Below are 17,439 nucleotides of genomic sequence, written 5' to 3'. Positions count from 1 at the left end.
CATCACTGTCTGAATGATTCCCAGAGGTTTGTGTTCTCAGTTTTTTTGCACGGTGTAATAAACCCCTTTTTTTCAGCTGCAGAAATGCTTTGATAACTAGCCATTTTAAAGAACTAAGAATGCTCTTCCCACATTCATTGCCTTTAGAAGAATCCCATCCCATAGTACTCAGTTTGTTCTACTCACTCTGCTGTGCCAATACAGTTGTGATATGAATTCAAGGAGACAAATTCTTCAAGGAAATTTAGTAAAATTTTTCATATTACGCATAGCATGTGCTGAGGAAGTTGAAAAGCACTGAAATGCTGAACAGTGTGAAAAATGGGAAATCTGAGTTTTACTTATTGGTACCAGTGTGAGAATCCTTGTAGAGGTAGAGAGAGAGAATGAAACAAGGAAAATTGTTTAGGATGTGGTGGCCTTTTAAGGAACGGCTGGAAGGGATGAGTGCAGCAACTTTGTTTTGGGTCGGTGACTGAGCATTGCGCGGTTTGGAAAAAGGGTGTTCAGTCTTTTATAAGGTAGGGATTTTTTCCTTTATGTATGACATGGTTCTATATTGTACCTGTCATTTACATTTATTTATTTATATATATATGTGTGTGTGTGCGCCATTTAGGTTAGAAAGATCAAGGGTCAGACTGTTAACATACCTGCAGAAAAAAAGGGGACATAACAATATCACCAAGTTTGCCCAGCCTGCACTGTTCTCCCTGACTGTGTACATCACCATATGACCTCACTTACTACTTTCACCCCTCCCATGTCAATAGCTCTGTAAGCATGTGCTCTAATTCGTGACCTTCACACTAAACCTAGATATAGTTACTGCCTCTTCGCTGTTGTTCTCTTGTAAATGTTTAGCAGTTTCAGTATGACACATTGTGAATGATAAGGAAGTATACCTTACTGTAACGCTCTGCTGGGTAACAGTCTGCCTTAGTTGTGTGTGGAGAGGTTGTGCTGAATTCTGGCTAATACCAGACACAAGCAAGCAAACTGAAATGGTTCAGAATTAGCATGCTGTAAATGAGTGCAGTATATGTAACGCATTTACCTGTCTAGAATCTTGGCTACAAGTACAAGGCATGATTTATATGACTGAATCATGACTAAAGTCAAAAGACCTCATTCTGTAGTTAACAGTAAAGTAGTATAATTTTTGTCAAAATCGGAGATTAGTAGTAGAGACAAGGGCTTCAGGTTACCAGTGTTACAACTGAATTCCTAGACGGGAAATCCAAGCACACCATACGTAAACCAGTGAAAAGCCTACTCTTCAAATTATCAAGGCAAATACTGAAACAAGAACTAAGTGCAGAAAGACTAAGTAACTAAATCAATAGACTAACTCTTGCACTTTGCTTACCATACCGGAGAATTACAAAACTCTGTTATTTACTGTAATAAAAAAAATGCCATATAATGTTACTGTATAATAAAATACATACTGCATAATAAATAACCTTCTGTGGTGATCATGTTATTAAATTGATCTGCATGGTATCAAAATATGTGACAGCCTTGAACCATCGACCTTCTGTTATTACGGCTATTTCCTTGACCAATGCACCAAGTCATTATGGCTTCTGCAGCTCCTCTTCACTTCTTCATAGTATAGTAGTCATTATGTACTGCTTCTTATGCTTTCTGTTGGGTGCCTTTTGATGTTTGTCTTGCTGTAAGTGGAAGACTTTGCAAGTAAGCTTTTCACTGGTTTATCCATGATGTGATTGAATTCAGTGTCTACGGATTCAGCTGTAACGTAGGCAAGAGTTCTGTATTAAGGAGTAAAATGTTTGGTGATTTTACTTCTGTGCAGGAGTTCTTTTAATTGATCCACATTATCATGGTGCAGGCTTTTAGCTTATTTTAGCCTATTTTAATTACATCAATGGAAAAGCAGGGTTGCTTCTAGATCTCTTCGAAATGGTCATAGGTCTGAGGTCAAGGGTGCCTGTATGTGGAGGTGTGAAGCAGAAGGATGCAGTTACACACAGTTCCTTAAGTGCCCTTCTGTGGATGTGTGCTGGAGCAAGGTGGTAAAATTGATGTTTGAACCTCACTGCACCATAGTGCTGGAGAAAAGTCTGCTACTAAGGATTGCTAGCCACTGTTTAAATGTGCAGGGCATTAATCTTGCTTACACTATTGCTGTCCTTACTGCTGTTTTGCAAAATAAGTGATTAACTAAGTTGTGTGTGTGATGACATGGATAGGCCCAAATACATGCAACTTGATGAAAACTTTCATAGATTCATAGGTACTAGGCTAGGAGCCCTTGCAGAGCATGTTAAACATATCCAGTCTCCCTTTTGGTGCCTGAATTTACCTATTCCATTTGTTGTTTCATTGGCCTGCCTTTGCCCATTAGTAGTACAGGGGAGTCCTTTGCCCATTAGTAGCACAGGGGCAGTCTGTGGGTAAATTATCTGCTTCTTATTCATAGATCCAAACTGTGCCCGAATATGGACAGCGATGAGCTTTGTTTTACATGGATAGGGAGCATGCTCCACAGCAGAGGTGTCTTCTGCAAGATATATGTGCCTCTTCAAACTGTTCTGTTAATACTGCATAAAAGAATTGGATCTTTAGAACTGTTCTGTTAATACTGCAGTAAAGGTTTAGGTCCCTAGACTTTCTGATGCAATTTGACTTGCTTATGACTTCGGTCAGACACAGGTCACCTCCTAACAGTCTGTAGGATACCGAGTATAGTGACAGGGCTTTGAGTCTGTCCATGTAGGACATATTGTTTAGGTCTTGTATCCTTTTAGTAAGGTATCATGGTGGGTTTTCAGTCTAGACAGATACATGTCGAAGGGGCTTTATATTCAATGAGTGGCCGAATGAGGGCAGAGTAAAGGAGGTCAGTGACATCTTGGATCTAAACACAGTGCTTTTGATTATATGCTGTGCAGTGTAGAAGGACATTTCTATGACAACGGACACATGCTGATCGAAAGTAAGGTGTAATACCCCTGTATCAGCATTTCTACACTCAACTCTTCCATGTAGATGCAGATGCAATGTGTTCCTGGCAGAGGAAGCCAATGTGTGTACCCTGTTTGCCTAGGCATTCACTGGAATTCAAATGTGATGAATGTCTACATGTTACTTAACTCTGCATGCCTGTGCATTATGAAATAGGTTTGCTATACCTGGCCTTTGTTTCTGGAAATGCTGACTAGTCCTCTTTGTGAGCTTGCAGTCTGCTGTTGAGCAACACATTCTCATTTATCAGAAAATGTCACGCAGTAAAGAAAGGCATCCCCTTGCAGTCCAAAGGTGGTCTTTTGCATGCTATCTGGTATCAGGCTGTAAGACTTGACATTTATTCTACCCTTATGTCTAATGATTCTCCTTAAAATCTTTGTTTTCTCACACCACAATCCAATTTTGTAGCCCAGCCACTATGTATGTTTAAAAAAACATAGGGTGTGCCTTTTTATTTGCTTAAGCTTTTTATGCCACATAGGTTTTTTGTTGTTGCTGTGGCTTGCAGAACTTTTTCAGGTTGACAACAAAATGAGTACTATATAGACAGGAATTTACTTAGTGGTCTGTATTTAGTTTGTTACTCTCTTTGAAGGATATAGATTGAGGCTTATGGGATATAAGAATTCTCTGAAGTTCACATTAAAGGAAATTGTAAAATACAGGGAAACATGTCAGTAAGCAATTTTAATAGTAAAAACGGCTGTGTATTTGTTGTTTTTGAAGTGGTTGCTTGGGAGATGTGCTGTTGCTTGGAAGAGCTGTGTAGATGGTTTAAGCTGAAGCTTAGAATATCTGAATCTGCAGTATTAAAATATTTGACGGAGCTACTAATTTTGCTTGATATAGTACATAACAGCACAGTAGCAGCTGTTTTTCAGTAGATCCCAAGTAGGAAGGATGGTTATATGGATGTAGAAGGCTTTCTATACCCTGCACCACTGTAATGTGTGAGTCGCATGTAAAGGAAATTCTAATCCATGTTCGGAGTCCTGGTGTTTGCTGTTTTAGTTTTTATGTACTATCACTGATACATTTGGTCTGCATAGATAAGATGAGAAGCAGACTAAGGTAAAGCATCAAAGACACACAATGTGTCAAAGTTTGGTAAATTTATTATTACAAATTTTTACTGATCCCTATCAAAAATTTTACAACCACTGAATGTATTTTGACAAGCTGTGTAGGAATGCACAGGGACATGTGAACAAGCCTTGTTTAGTGATCAAGAAAATGGTAGTGTCAGTGTTAACGTGGATCATTCCTTGTCTGTTAAGTTGATTGTGTCACCTTGCTGAATGGAACATGCATCATTCTGTCATTTTAAGCTTTATAGATGACATGGGAAAAATCCACAATTTTTGAAATTCTGGATAGCGTGGTGAAGTCCAGTGTTTTTGCTTCAAGGAATTTTAAGAAAGTTGAATAAAAATATGCCCAAAGTAACAGAATCCTTAGTTTGATATTTTGGGAGTAGAGATGCTCAGTCAGCATTTGTTTGTGATATTTGGGGGACCGTGGGAGGAAGTGTAAGTGTATGTACTACTTGTGAACAGTAGAGTGCCAGCTTATCTCTTGACAGACTCATTCCAGTAATGTGCAATGACAGAGTCTTCTCCCGTGGCATGAAAATGAATACCCTTACCGGTCATGTGGGTCTTCTTCCTGATGTATCTAAAAAGAAAAAAACACAGCAGCAGAAAACCAAACCTGTATCTCCTCCTTCGTATAGGCAGGTTTCCTTGAGAGAACTATATCCCAGATGACTGATTTACTACTGGCCAAGGACTGTTAATGGATATTTGAACCTTAAACCAGGACAAACTTGTCTTCCTTCTTTGCCTACTAAAAGAAAAAAGGGATTCTTCTTGGGAAGAAGAGGAGTCCTGATTAAAAGGGCTCTGAGTATGCCTCTTACATCTTTTCTCTTTCTACCTTTTGAGTCAGATGTGGAAGATACTCTTTCCTCTGACTTTTTTTAAATGAAAAAAAAATCCTTTGCTGGGACAGCCGAGTTGCCGGCCCTGACACAACTTTCAACGAAGGTACGCCCATTCACGCATGTCTCCACACAAGACGCTCTAGGTGAGAATTGAACAGGACGTCTTACTGTGAGACGACAACGCTACCGCAGCGCCACCACCGCAGTAAATTCCTTTTAATTATGTTAACCAATGCGAGTCAGAAGAGGTCTAGAATTTCTAACCAAGACTTGAAATGAAAGCTTCAAGTCTGTCCCTGCAGATGCTAAATATTCAGTAAAATGTGTATATAATGTGAATGATGCATTTAAGAGCGCAGATAGCAGTGGTTATGTCATCAGTAGGTATAGTTGATTTAGGCTCCAGCATCTTCCACAGGACGTGAAGGCTCAACTACTGAGTTATCCTCTTGATAAAGATTTACTATTTAGAGGTGTTTAGAGGTATCCCAAGCAGGTACAGTAATGCAAGGGATTAAACTAGTATTTTTTTCTCCAGTACCTAGATGTGACAGAAATTACCCCACAAAACCATTTCCTTTCTTTTGATAGTAGTCCAAATGTAAACAAAAATCAGGCTGTCCAATTTAAGAAAAAAGAAGGTGGTATGAGGACTTCAAGGTTAGACAGAGTGGATTCCTGGTCTCCAGTAACAATAGGTATGAGCCCTAACTTTACCTCACCAGCCCGACTTATTCATCTTTCCCATCTATTCCCCTTGTCTCCCATGATGGGGAAACGATCACTTCAGATTCCAGGGTGTTATGCATCATAAGAAGAAGTTAGAAGATTTAGTGGAATTCCAAACCGATCCTTTTGGGTTTTTTTCGTTATCTCAGATATAAGGAGCAGTGGTGGATTACAGTAGGGGTGAATCAGGTGGTTGCCCAGGACCCACAGCTCTAGGAGTAGCCCATGACCAGACAAGGTTATTTTTAAAGTTTTGCTAAGCACTGCTAACTCATTTTAGTTGCATGTGATGCTAAAGACACCTACTGATTAAGCCTTTTTTAGTTTAACAAAAATAATAAATGACTGACACTTGAATAGACAGGCTTATGAAGATATTATTTGTTCTTTTTAATTAAAGAAAATTTTCTTTAAATAAAAGAGCAGATACACTTGCAAAGTGCAAACCTTTGTAAAGTGCCTCAGTTTTATTTTGTTGCCTTCCCATGATTCACTGGGACAGCAACAAGTAGAAAGGTGAGACTAGTAACAAGCTACAGTCTGGGCTTAAAGGACTTCTGTACATTTGTATGAAATAAGTTTAAGCATTAATTTTTACTCTGTGGGTGTTTTCTGTGAAACCATGTTGAAACCCTTCCTGATTTTGCCTCATGTTCCTGACTTTGCCTCATATTTTGTGGTCTGTGCCTTTTTTCTGGCAAATCATCAAGGATTTCAGTCATCACTAAATGGTGGTGGTGATAGGGGGCTGTCTGTGGCTGGCAGTAACTTTACCCTTCCAAAACTGAAGAAAAACAAACTGTCAAAAAACAAACAAAAAGGTTCTGAACCAGCAGGTGTAAAACTCCAAAGGTTTATTAGGAAATGTAAAAGTAAAGCGCTTTTCGCCTCCCTTAGTAGGAAGACTTCTTCAGACAAAGGAAAAAATCATCAAACACAATTTAAAACCCAAAAAAAGGGGGTGTGTGTTACAAAATTACAAACAGCTGCCTTAATTGAACCCACTGACATACCTTCACATTTAAAGTTGTATTACATTAAAAGCATAAATAAATGTCCACTTAGTGTAGACAGGGTGTTAAACATAAAGTTTTCAAAAAAGAAACCTGAACTTGATAAAAGTAACCAAGAATGTCTTGGTGAAGATTCATGAACCTAATCGAGTGTAAATACTGTTTGTTTCCCTTAACATACATTTTAGCAAACAACTTTTCATAGGGTAAAACAAAACTCGTACAGAATCTTGTGATTAAAAAGAAAATAAATGCTTGCAACTAAGTATATACAAATATAATATCCATTCCTTAACAGAAAAGGTAGTAAGGAGTACACATCTCTAATGCATAATGAAGAATCAATAATAAATGAATAAATAAACGGTGCAACTCAACTAGGAGTCTGCAATAACTGGAATTTCAAAGGCGTTACTAATGTTAAATAACCGAATACGTTTATTTCTGTGTTTAAAAATCTAACACAGAAATTGCTTGTCATTTAAACGCCAATAGAATGCAACGACAGTATATGAAAGAATTTTTTTAAAATGTTCCTTGAGCAATGGGTAAAGCACCAAGCTGCGATGAGAACACTTTCTTAGCTTTCAGTATGCACAGTTGTAGCAGCCAAAACAAGTCAAAATGCAGCTGTTTCAGAAAAAAATATGGCAAGGCATTGCGTGGAAGACATGTCTAAATCAAAACAAACCGCCAGATTCACAAGATGGTACTTCATTCAAGAACCATGCAGGTACTAAGCATGCGAAAAAGGCGGATAGCCAAACAAATGAAAAATCAGTTCACAATCGTGCCCGTGGTGGTGGTGGTAGGGGGCTCTCTGTGGCTGGCAGTAACTTTACCCTTGTCATTTGCTCAGATTACAGCCTGGCTTTCGAGGGCTAGTACACATTTTAATAAGCTTTGGGTACCATTTTTGTGAAAGAAGTTAACATTCTCCTTGATTTTATAGAATATCCCTAACATTTCCCCATTTTGATCTAGTCCTCATAAAATGTGTGTGCATGTTTTCTGTCAAATCACTGAAGATTACAGTCCTTTAATAATGAGATAGAGATATATATATATATATATATATATATATATATATATATATATATATATATATAGATACATATATGTGTGTATGTGTGTGTGTGTATATATATATATATATATATGTGTGTGTGTGTATATATATATATATATATATATGTGTGTGTGTGTATATATATATATATATATATATATATATGTGTGTGTGTGTGTATATATATATATATATATATATATATATATGTGTGTGTGTGTATATATATATATATATATATATATATATATATATATATATATATATATATATATATATGTCTCTGTCTTTGTCTCTATGTTTTGTTTTGTTGCTGCCACTGTCTCTGCTCCTTGATCGTCAGTGGATGTATCTTTAGCCTCATCTGGGGTCTTTCTGACCTTACATTTGAGGCCAGTGTGGACATCAAAGACTTTGCAGCATCATATTGTTATGCCTTACCCTTTCCCCATGGCCTCTCTCCTCCTCTCCCTCCACACAGTGGTAGGTTCAGGACAGGATGTGCGAAGGGGGTGTACTGGTGTATTGCCCCACCTACACGTGACTCTGCTAATACACTGCTTATTCTCCTACCTGCTAGCTGGAGGTTGTTTGTTGAAATAACTTGATCTCTTTGTTTATTCAGTTAACCATCTGGCATCCCTAACCATCTGGCATCCCAGAACTAATGTACATTTGTGTGAAATAAGTTGGAGTACTTTTATGTCTGTTTATGTGAAACAAAGATGAAATTATGTGACATTCAAACTGTCCCTGAGTTCACTGAATGCCCCTGATTTTTGCCTTTTTGTCCTGGTTTGTTTTTCATGGAATGTTTAATTTTCTGAAAAATCGTTCAGATGGCAAACATTTGAGTTTGACTTGTTTTTAGAAAATGCATGCTAATGCAAGAAGTTTTATTCTTATCAACTTTGTGTAACGGAAATATTTAAAACCATTCCCTGATTCTAGGCTTTTGGCTTTCATTTTTTGTCTTTGTCTTGACTCTTGCTTTAAGAAGATGAGGCATTATTTTTTTATCTTAGTTTTAGATGAAGTTTACACAGCAAGGTTGTGTGGGTGTGAGGTTGCCTTTAGATGAAAGCAACTTTCATATCAGTTCAATTCAAAAGGTTTTGTTTGCAGGGCTAGTTTTATGTATATGTAATAGGTTTTAAATATTTGAACCGTTGTGTTTGCATGAAACAAACCTGAAATGCATTATGATTTTTCCCCACAATCAGACATCTGAGATGTACAAAGTCAGAGATGAGGCTATTTTAGCTGAGTTTATTGGTTTTCTATGCAAAATGGCAAGTCCTTCATGAATGACAGTCTCACTTCTGCATATGATTACTCTCTCTGCTAAATGTGTAACTGGAATATTTTGTGCTTTTGATCTATGCCTTGCTGGAGTATTCTAGAATAAACCTGTTAAACTTCTCTAGGGTGCCTTCTGTGATGCAGATGGATAAAGCTCAGACTGAGATCCAGATGACTTGGAATTCGCTAAAGACTTGGTTGCTGGAGGAGTTGATAAGGGAACACTTTAGATGGACATCTGATGCCTGTTCACACATTTTGAAGAAAGAGAAGCAGGCTGATCTATTGCAATCTTAGCACCTTTTGGGAGTGGAAGGGCTAACCTCATGCACTTGTAGTATTTCAACATATGTACATGAAGTGGTCAGGAAGCATAGGGGACTCAACATAGTTATGTAAGGGTTTGGGCTAAATAAATAGGTCACTCAAGCCTGTTGTGGATAAATGCCGAGTGAAGTTCAAGTCTTTCCCCTCTAGCTTAGATGAAGATGTTTCTTGTCATTTGAGGTGCTAGAGACTAGGGTATGATAAATGAAGAGGACAGTAGAACACTGGGGGCTTATAGGCAGACAGAGTTGAGAGAAAATACATGCAGCACACAGAAAATCATCCGATTTCTGCTTAAGCTTTCATTTGGCTCTCAGTACACCTATCTAGTGCAGATTCCCTAAATGTGATTATTATCCTGCTGATTAGGTTCCAACTGCCTCAACATAATTGGTTGAATCTACGTTTCGTTGTAGGTTGTATCTTTGACTTGGCAGGATCGCATTTTAAGTACAATACTGTTTTGTGCCATAGTGAAGAAGCTTTTCCTTTTCATTTTTGTTTAACAGAAATTCACCTTCTATTCAAACAAATATAATTAGCCTGACTTAATTGTATCCGTTCACAGAATCCTCATCTGATGTCATGCATACCATGCAAATAATTAATTTGCATATACTATATTATTCCCCATTTATTTGACTTTCTGTTATGAACAACCTATTTACAAGGCTGAATTGGTCTGCAGTTCTGTCAGGTGGGGAAGAGCAGAATAACTGACGGTCCTCTCTAACTTTCTTACTAACATCTCATAAATATCAAACCACCACACTGGAAATATCTTTCTGTATATAATGCATACAGGGCAGCCCCATGTTAGGAGATTTCTGCCTATTCCCTTGACCCACTAAGCTTTGTTTATCCTCTATTAATTCCTCTGTCCACTTCTCCTGCACTACACACAACCTGCAGCTTCTGCCCCATTCTAATTACATTCTTAATTAGTGACGTCATTAGTCAGGCCAAACATGCATTATGAATTAGCAACTATAGTCTCTTGTATACTCTGAGGAAGAAAATATGTAAGATAAGTTGCAGCTGGACTCCAGCATTTCTCTAAGTCTGAGCATAGGATAGACCTAGAATGGTTCCAATCCCCTTTTCAAACCAGTGGAACATATCATATCTTGCATTACTGCTCTACCTCTCCACTTTCTGTCTAGTCTCTGGTGCTTGCAATTTTCTTAATTTCATGGAATTTGTCATCTTTGGGATCAGTCACAATCTGCATCAAAATGTCCATGTCTGCGATCTTATCTAATACGTCTTCCACTTGAAATCATTGATATTAATGTCCTAAGGGAATCTAATGCCCTGTATGCCTATGACTTCAACCCTTTCCCATGCTGGCATCTTCCTCTAATCTCTGCAATCCATTTGCTCATGACTGGCCATTCTTCTCCAATGGTGGCATTCATTTTTGGTCCCATTGAATTACCTGCAAAAGCTGGAACAGCCCATTTTCCTCCCATTTTCCTCCTTCCAAGGTATTGCTTCTCTTCTCTGCACTGTTTATTCCACGCACTATAGTTTCTTGCCTCCTGATGTCCAACTCCTATATGTCATTCTCTTACTTCTAGCCTTGTTCGTCCTGCCTGTTGGTAAAACATCTTTCAGACAATGTTTCACACATTTTATTTTACAAATTACCTTTGGATATCCATCTTTAATGTCTCTGCAGTTGGTTGTTAAACCCTGTCTTTCTTGGCTCCTCCCAAAAAAGAAAAAAACTTCTAGTAAGTCACCGCCTACCACACTTTCCTGCCACCTGGCCATGTATGAAGGAGGCTACTGTTAGCATGATGGAAAGCTAAAAGCACAAGTGTCAAAATGGATCTTTTCAAGTAGGTTTACATTGCTTCTAAGCAACTAGACCTGAAAGGATATGTGTTCTGTCAGAAAGCAAACTAGGCCAAAATTAAATATACAAAGCTCAACTATCCTCTAAATATAAAGTTGTAGTGTGAGCAGAAGACATTGTCAGCAGAGCGTAGTTAAACATACTGTCAGTCTGCCATTGTGTTTTGACTTGCTTTCTTTTACAAATTCTGTAATGAGGAGTGTTAGGAATTAAAATTACATAGTGTTCCAGTATGTGATCCTGGGAAACGTCCATAATAATGTAACTATTACAGCTGGCATTCGAGAGATAAAAAGAATGTGAATTATGGTTGAATATTCCAAAATGTGACACCTGCGCTGAGAGTACTGTTTGTTTGCATTTAAGTTAGTATTTGTAATCCACCATTTTAGATTTGCTTTTTGCGATGTTTCATTAAGCTGCTAAATTCTATTCTGAATAATACATTTATTGCCACATTTGTGTCCCATTGAAGTCATTTTGACATACGTTCTTGAGATTTACATTGATCTCTTGTATACACACAGGCTGTGTAGCAGTCGTGTTGCCAGATGTCTGGTACTGAAATTCCACCTTCTTTAGGAGGTAACCACAGTCCATGTTACCTTTGGTATTACTCCTGTTCAGATAAATTCCGTCATCCTTTTAAGTGTATTAAGTAACTCCTCACAGGAGGAAGCCAAAAAGGCCTCTTCTAAATGTAGCATGTAAGTTAGCACGTACATCTATTTTCAATGTCGTCCAGCTCTGAAAACTGCATCTAATTTTAGTAAAGGCTTCATCAATAGCTTCATGGACTCTTCTATTGCTGTAGTTTCCCAAATATCTAACTTTAGGCTGCCCATTTAACTTGGGGTACTTTTCAACCAATTCTTGAGATGTTGCATAGTTTGTACCCTGTTTTGTTTTATCTAACTGCATTTTGTAATCTGATCATAACCTGTATTCTTGCAATGGACTAAGTTAAAGTAGTAATGTCTCTTGGGTGGCTGTGGTGGTGCAGCGGTTAGCGTTGTTTACTGTTCTTCGGTTCGATTCTCTGCTGGGTGCCTTCTGTGCAGAGTCTGCATGTCCTCCCTGTGTTCGCGTGGGTTTCCACTGGGTGTCCTGGTTTCCTTCCACATTCCAAAGACATGCAGTAGGTGGATTGGACACTAAATTAGCCTTAGGAGCGAGTGTGTGTGCAAGTCAGTAGTATGAATTAACTGCAGCGGCAGGGCTAGCCACCCGGCAGTATAAACCTTGGCTCATGATGATTGTCACTGTTGAAATGGCACCCTGACCCCAAGAGCAAAATGGGAAATAGGAGTTATGGATGGATGGGAGATGTCCAGTGTCAGTAGTGCAGCATCTGTGAGAAGTGCAATACAAGTTATTCCTGCCTCCATCTGAATTCTTGAATTTCCAATCAGAATTGCTGATGGTTCCAGATACAGTGCAAATGCTATCCTTTCCCAGCTTCTGTGTGATGGGATCAGTGTTGTGTAGGTGAATTGAATTCTGGATCCACACTGATCAAGCAGTCAAATTTTGAGTGATTTGTCATTCTTAGAGGAAGTCTCAGATGTTCCGGTTTTAAGGGGTGTATCTGAGTTTAGCCCAGGATGTTACTTTGTTCATCCTAAAATTTTTAAATGACATAACACCGAGAATTTAAAGTAAGTAAATGGTGACAGACATCACATTTAACACACTAGTTTTCAAAGTATTATGTTTGTAGGTAGTAGGCATATAGTCAGAACGGTTTCCCTGTGTCTAGTTAAGTAATTTGCTCAGAGTCTCACACTAGGCATGTGGAGGCTAAAGGAATCAAACTCTGGCCTACAGGAAGTATCTTAACAGTTCATAGCCTTAATCCTCTGCACTAAGTTCCAACTTGCTTTTGCTACTAATGTAATCAAAATATGTCGTTTCTGACTGAATATTCCCAATCATCTTCATCGTGTATTCTTTGTGTAATTACATGGTAGCCTTTGAGTTTCAATTTTACTTTTCGCTACTCAGTCTGGATAAGCTGTTAAACACAAAATGCCAAAACAAACAACTCTGTAACTAAATCTTATGGCATATATTACTATTTTATTTAAATATAACGTGTTTACCTTATGGACACTAGGTGTAGGGTTTGATTCTCACATGAGGTAATGGCCAGGCTTAAAAATGGCACATGAGCAGTCAGCTTAGTACTAATCTATGAAATATCCTCCCCTTCTAATTCACATCCTCCTTTCATCCATTACTGATCTCCATTCCCTGGACTCTCTCTTCTTATTGTATTCTATTCTGCATTCTTTCTATATTATTATGCTTTATAAACGTAGGATTGTCTTTATTGCTGTATTCTGTCCCTGTATGTAAGCTTATTCTTCATAATTTACTTTATGAATTCAGCCTGACCAGAGCCTGTAATTGGTCTTTCTTATCTGTGCTCTACCCTGGTAAAATAAGTAAATACACAGATGAAACATCGATTGTGCTTAATTTCTCAGTGCAAGCTTTTCGGACAATAGTTGCCTGTAATAGAGTATTGCTGTCTGATAAGAAAAGCAGGAGAATGACTTGCATTACCTGTTGGGAAGGGCGGTAAGGGGGAGCTGTATGTACAGATGGAGAAGGTGTGGTGATTAACATTTTAAATTATTTTTCCCTAATTTCCAGCCATGGACAAGCTCGGTGATGCAGTTACCTGTTTTGCTCTTGACCTCTTCAAGAAAATAAGTGAAACTAATGCAGTTGGAAACGTATTTTATTCCCCAATGAGTATCTGTTCTGCACTTGCAATGGTTTTTGTAGGAGCCAGAGGTTCCACTGAATCCCAGATGAAAAAGGTATGTCAGCAATTGTCCTTATCTTCCTATGATTTAATGTTCTTTTGTAAATAAGTAACCAATACTCAAAGCCAAGACAGCAGCAGCACAGGTAGGAATAAATACTGCTGAATTGTGCAATATCCCTCGTGAATGAACTGAAACTTACTCACTTCAACAGGCATCTGCAATTATGAGGAAGAACCTCTTCTAGAAAACTGATATTGTAAAAGTGCTAAGTATTATGAAATGCATGTTTTGCTAAGCAAAGAGTTAACTTTTGTAAACTACTGATTTTGTAGAATGAGTGTAAAGGAATTACAAATGGCAAAGAAAATGTAACATGATGACAGTACTTAGGCCATCATTTTGTAATCCTTCAGGAGACAGCATATCAGTCTGTTGACAGCTTTACATTAGGTTTGATCCTTACCACGCCTAGCTCAGCAAATATACCATTTTATAAGAGTGCTAGTCAGCCTTAAGAATGTTACACAATCCATGAAGCTGATAAAGCATTTGTCATTGATCGATCTCCAGTATGTATACTGTCTGACACTATACTGATATGGAGTTTTATTGTGATCCTGCTATATGGGAATTCTGCAAGCTGTGTGTGAAGTGGAAAAAAAAAGTGAAACCCTTGGTATAAGCTTATAATTGCTGATGCTTCCGGGGAGATTTTAAGCGGAGGCAAATTAAGTTCTTCATGTTTTTGTTTGCTGTAACCTTTAGGAAGAAAAGCCTATCTCCATTTTCCCACCAGATGCCATTATGCTATTTGTCTTCACAGTAGTAGACACAGTAGCGTAGTAGTAGCAGTAAAAAAAAAAAAAAAAAAAAAACTTGTCCCAAAAAATAGAAATGCAATAACAGGTTGATAGGAGGCTAGGTTAATGGCATTAGGGCCTTAACAAGCCTAGCCGCGTTAATACCCTTGTTCCCTAGCTGACCATGGTTAGATGGTCGTTGTTAGCAGAGCAAATTGGTGATTAGCGTGGGCTGCCCCTGTCCATGAGGGGACATGGGTGCCACCCCTGGGGTGAATTTGTGGTCTCCCATCCAGTTGAGTTGTCAGGGTTGTACTTAAATAGGGTCATTGAGGAGATCTGCTTCGCATAAAGTGGGAGTTTATTTCAGAGGAGCAGCAATCTCTGGGACTCGTATCTGTGTCTCCATCATGTTATGTTTGTGTCACAGGCTAGGTTGAGATCCCTGGAGGGAGTCACCCTTATCCCATTTGGTTTGCAGACATGCAGCATATCCACTAGGACAGGGTCAGAGATAGCTGTGTAGGCCAGGCACAGGTCACTTTTCAGCAGCCTGTAGGATACAGAGACAGGGCCTTCACTCTTTCTGTGCAGGTCATGTTTTGGAGGTCCTCAATTTTCTTGGTTAGGAACCTCTGTAGTCTCTCCAGTTATTGCAGGTGTCTGGTGAGGTCCATGCAAAAGGCAACTCTAATGAAGGTCCAGTATAGAGGAATTATATAACATTCTTAATTTTGCATGTGATCCCTTATTTATGAGATGCGCAACGTAGAAGGCTTTTCTTACCACTGTGGCGACATGGTGATCGAAGTTTTAAATTGCTGTCGTCTCTCACCACTGTTTGAGCTTGGGGGGGGGTGCGCTATCTATAATATAATTTTCAGGGGCCACTTCTTTGCCAAAGGGGTAATGATGCACTTTTTGCATTTAGTTTAAGACCATTGACTCTGGCACCAATCACTAGTCTGTTAGCCCCTTTTGTTTTATTTTAACATCGTTTGGGTACTCAATGATTGCACCTAGTTTGCAGCCATCTGTGAACTTGGTAAGCCACAGGCCATTTACTTTCACCTGGATGTCCGAGAAGTAGATTCCAAATAGTACATGGCCCACCACAGATCCCTGTGGTACACCACTGGTAACTAGTCTGTGGGTGGAGGTGGAATCGCCAACTTTGACAGTATTCGTTCTGTCAGTGATCAGGTTTGCTACCCACCTAGTGACGTATATGTCAATTCCCAGCTGGGAGAGAGTATCAATTATATCTGAGTAGAGGATTGTGTCGAAGGCCTTGGCTAAGTCAAGATAGGAGGGTATATACTATGCCCGCATCCAGTGCTTTGGTGACCTTCTCCTTCTCGGAGAAATCTATAGCAAGACCTGCCCTTAATGAAGCCAGACTTGGTTGGGTCAAGAGTTTGGAAGTCACCTATGTCCCTGTTAAGGTCAATGAGTCTTTCCATGGCCTTGCAGATAAGGTTGGTTAGGCTTATGGGTGTATAGTTTTCAGGGTCTGATGGACCCCGTTTACACTCTGCTGGAAGAAAGCCAGTGCTCAGGCTGTGGTTGAAGAGTGACTAGCAGTTCCACTAATGACTATGGTATGTGTAAGAGGTGAGTCTGTTTAAGGGTACATGCCCAGTAAAGGGTTAGGGCAAAATTTACTGGAAGCACCATGTAACAAATTTAGGCTGCATTGGGGAATAATAACGGCCCATGATTTAAAAAATGAACTATGCAGATTAGACTTCCTGAAACTGTGTTCATTTTGGGAGAAATACCGATATTTTCTAGGTCAGAAGTCTGAACTCCAAAGCTCCTAAATCCTATTAATTTGCGAAAATGTGTTAACCTCAGACTTCAAAGTTTTGTTAGGCAGGTAACTGGGATATTGCTGTGCTTCTGGTGGATGTAGAGAGATCTTCCCTACTCCACCTGTAGTTGCATGTAGGTTGCATTATTTAATTTAATTTAAATTTATTTTGTAAAAGTATGCAGTTTGGTCATTTATTCATTAAATTCTGTTCCCTATGTGCATACCCCTCTGTGATGCAAGGTATTGCCAGCTATGCCAGGAGAAGTAGGGGAGTGAATGTGTCTTGTAAAGCATTATGACATTTGTATATCAAATAGATTTGTACAGATGCTTGTGTTGAAAAATGTATTTGTAAAGCTGCTAATGTTAATGTCCCAACAGTGTGCCCTTCTGGACAGAAAAAGAAATATACATATATTATTGTAACTTTGTGTATATTTTTAACAGAGGATACTGGAAGAGAAGAAGTTAATCTCAATCCACCTAACTTTGAAAATGGTTTGAAATTAAATTACATGGCTTAGGCCATAAAGATTATATCTTGTTCTCAATGCAGCTAGAGATGAAAAGTCTGTACTTGAAGCTTTCTTCATTGACTTTGGAGCGAAGTAATTCCTACTCTGGAAGGGTGAAGCTTTGAAATTGTTTTATGACTTCAGGAGCTGCAGCAGATCTTGGCAGGGCTCTGTGTATGTGTATTATTGACACACACATGCTAAACCCTGACAGCTTCTAACCAAGGGGATAGCATGGGAACCAGAAGTCAGATGACCAGATGTATGTGATGTCATTCTAGAATCCATCAC

At 38.8% G+C, this 17,439-nt stretch overlaps 1 protein-coding gene across 2 annotated transcripts in view; it reads left to right on the top strand.

Annotated features, from left to right (window-relative positions):
- Nucleotides 1-17,439, top strand: part of SERPINB1 (serpin family B member 1) — a gene marked incomplete in the record, with an annotated part of 209,072 nt that overhangs the window by 5,284 nt on the left and 186,349 nt on the right. For both annotated transcript variants that reach the window (XM_044065167.1, XM_044065166.1), the window contains 1 exon segment: nt 13,899-14,068. In XM_044065167.1, the coding sequence (XP_043921102.1) occupies nt 13,901-14,068 (168 nt within the window).

Source organism: Protopterus annectens, chromosome 3.part0 (assembly GCF_019279795.1).
Source record: "Protopterus annectens isolate FY-2018-M chromosome 3.part0, PAN1.0, whole genome shotgun sequence".
Lineage (NCBI taxonomy): Eukaryota > Metazoa > Chordata > Ceratodontiformes > Protopteridae > Protopterus > Protopterus annectens.
The sequence above is the reverse complement of the archived record's forward strand: the minus strand, read 5'-3'. Positions and strand labels throughout refer to the sequence as shown.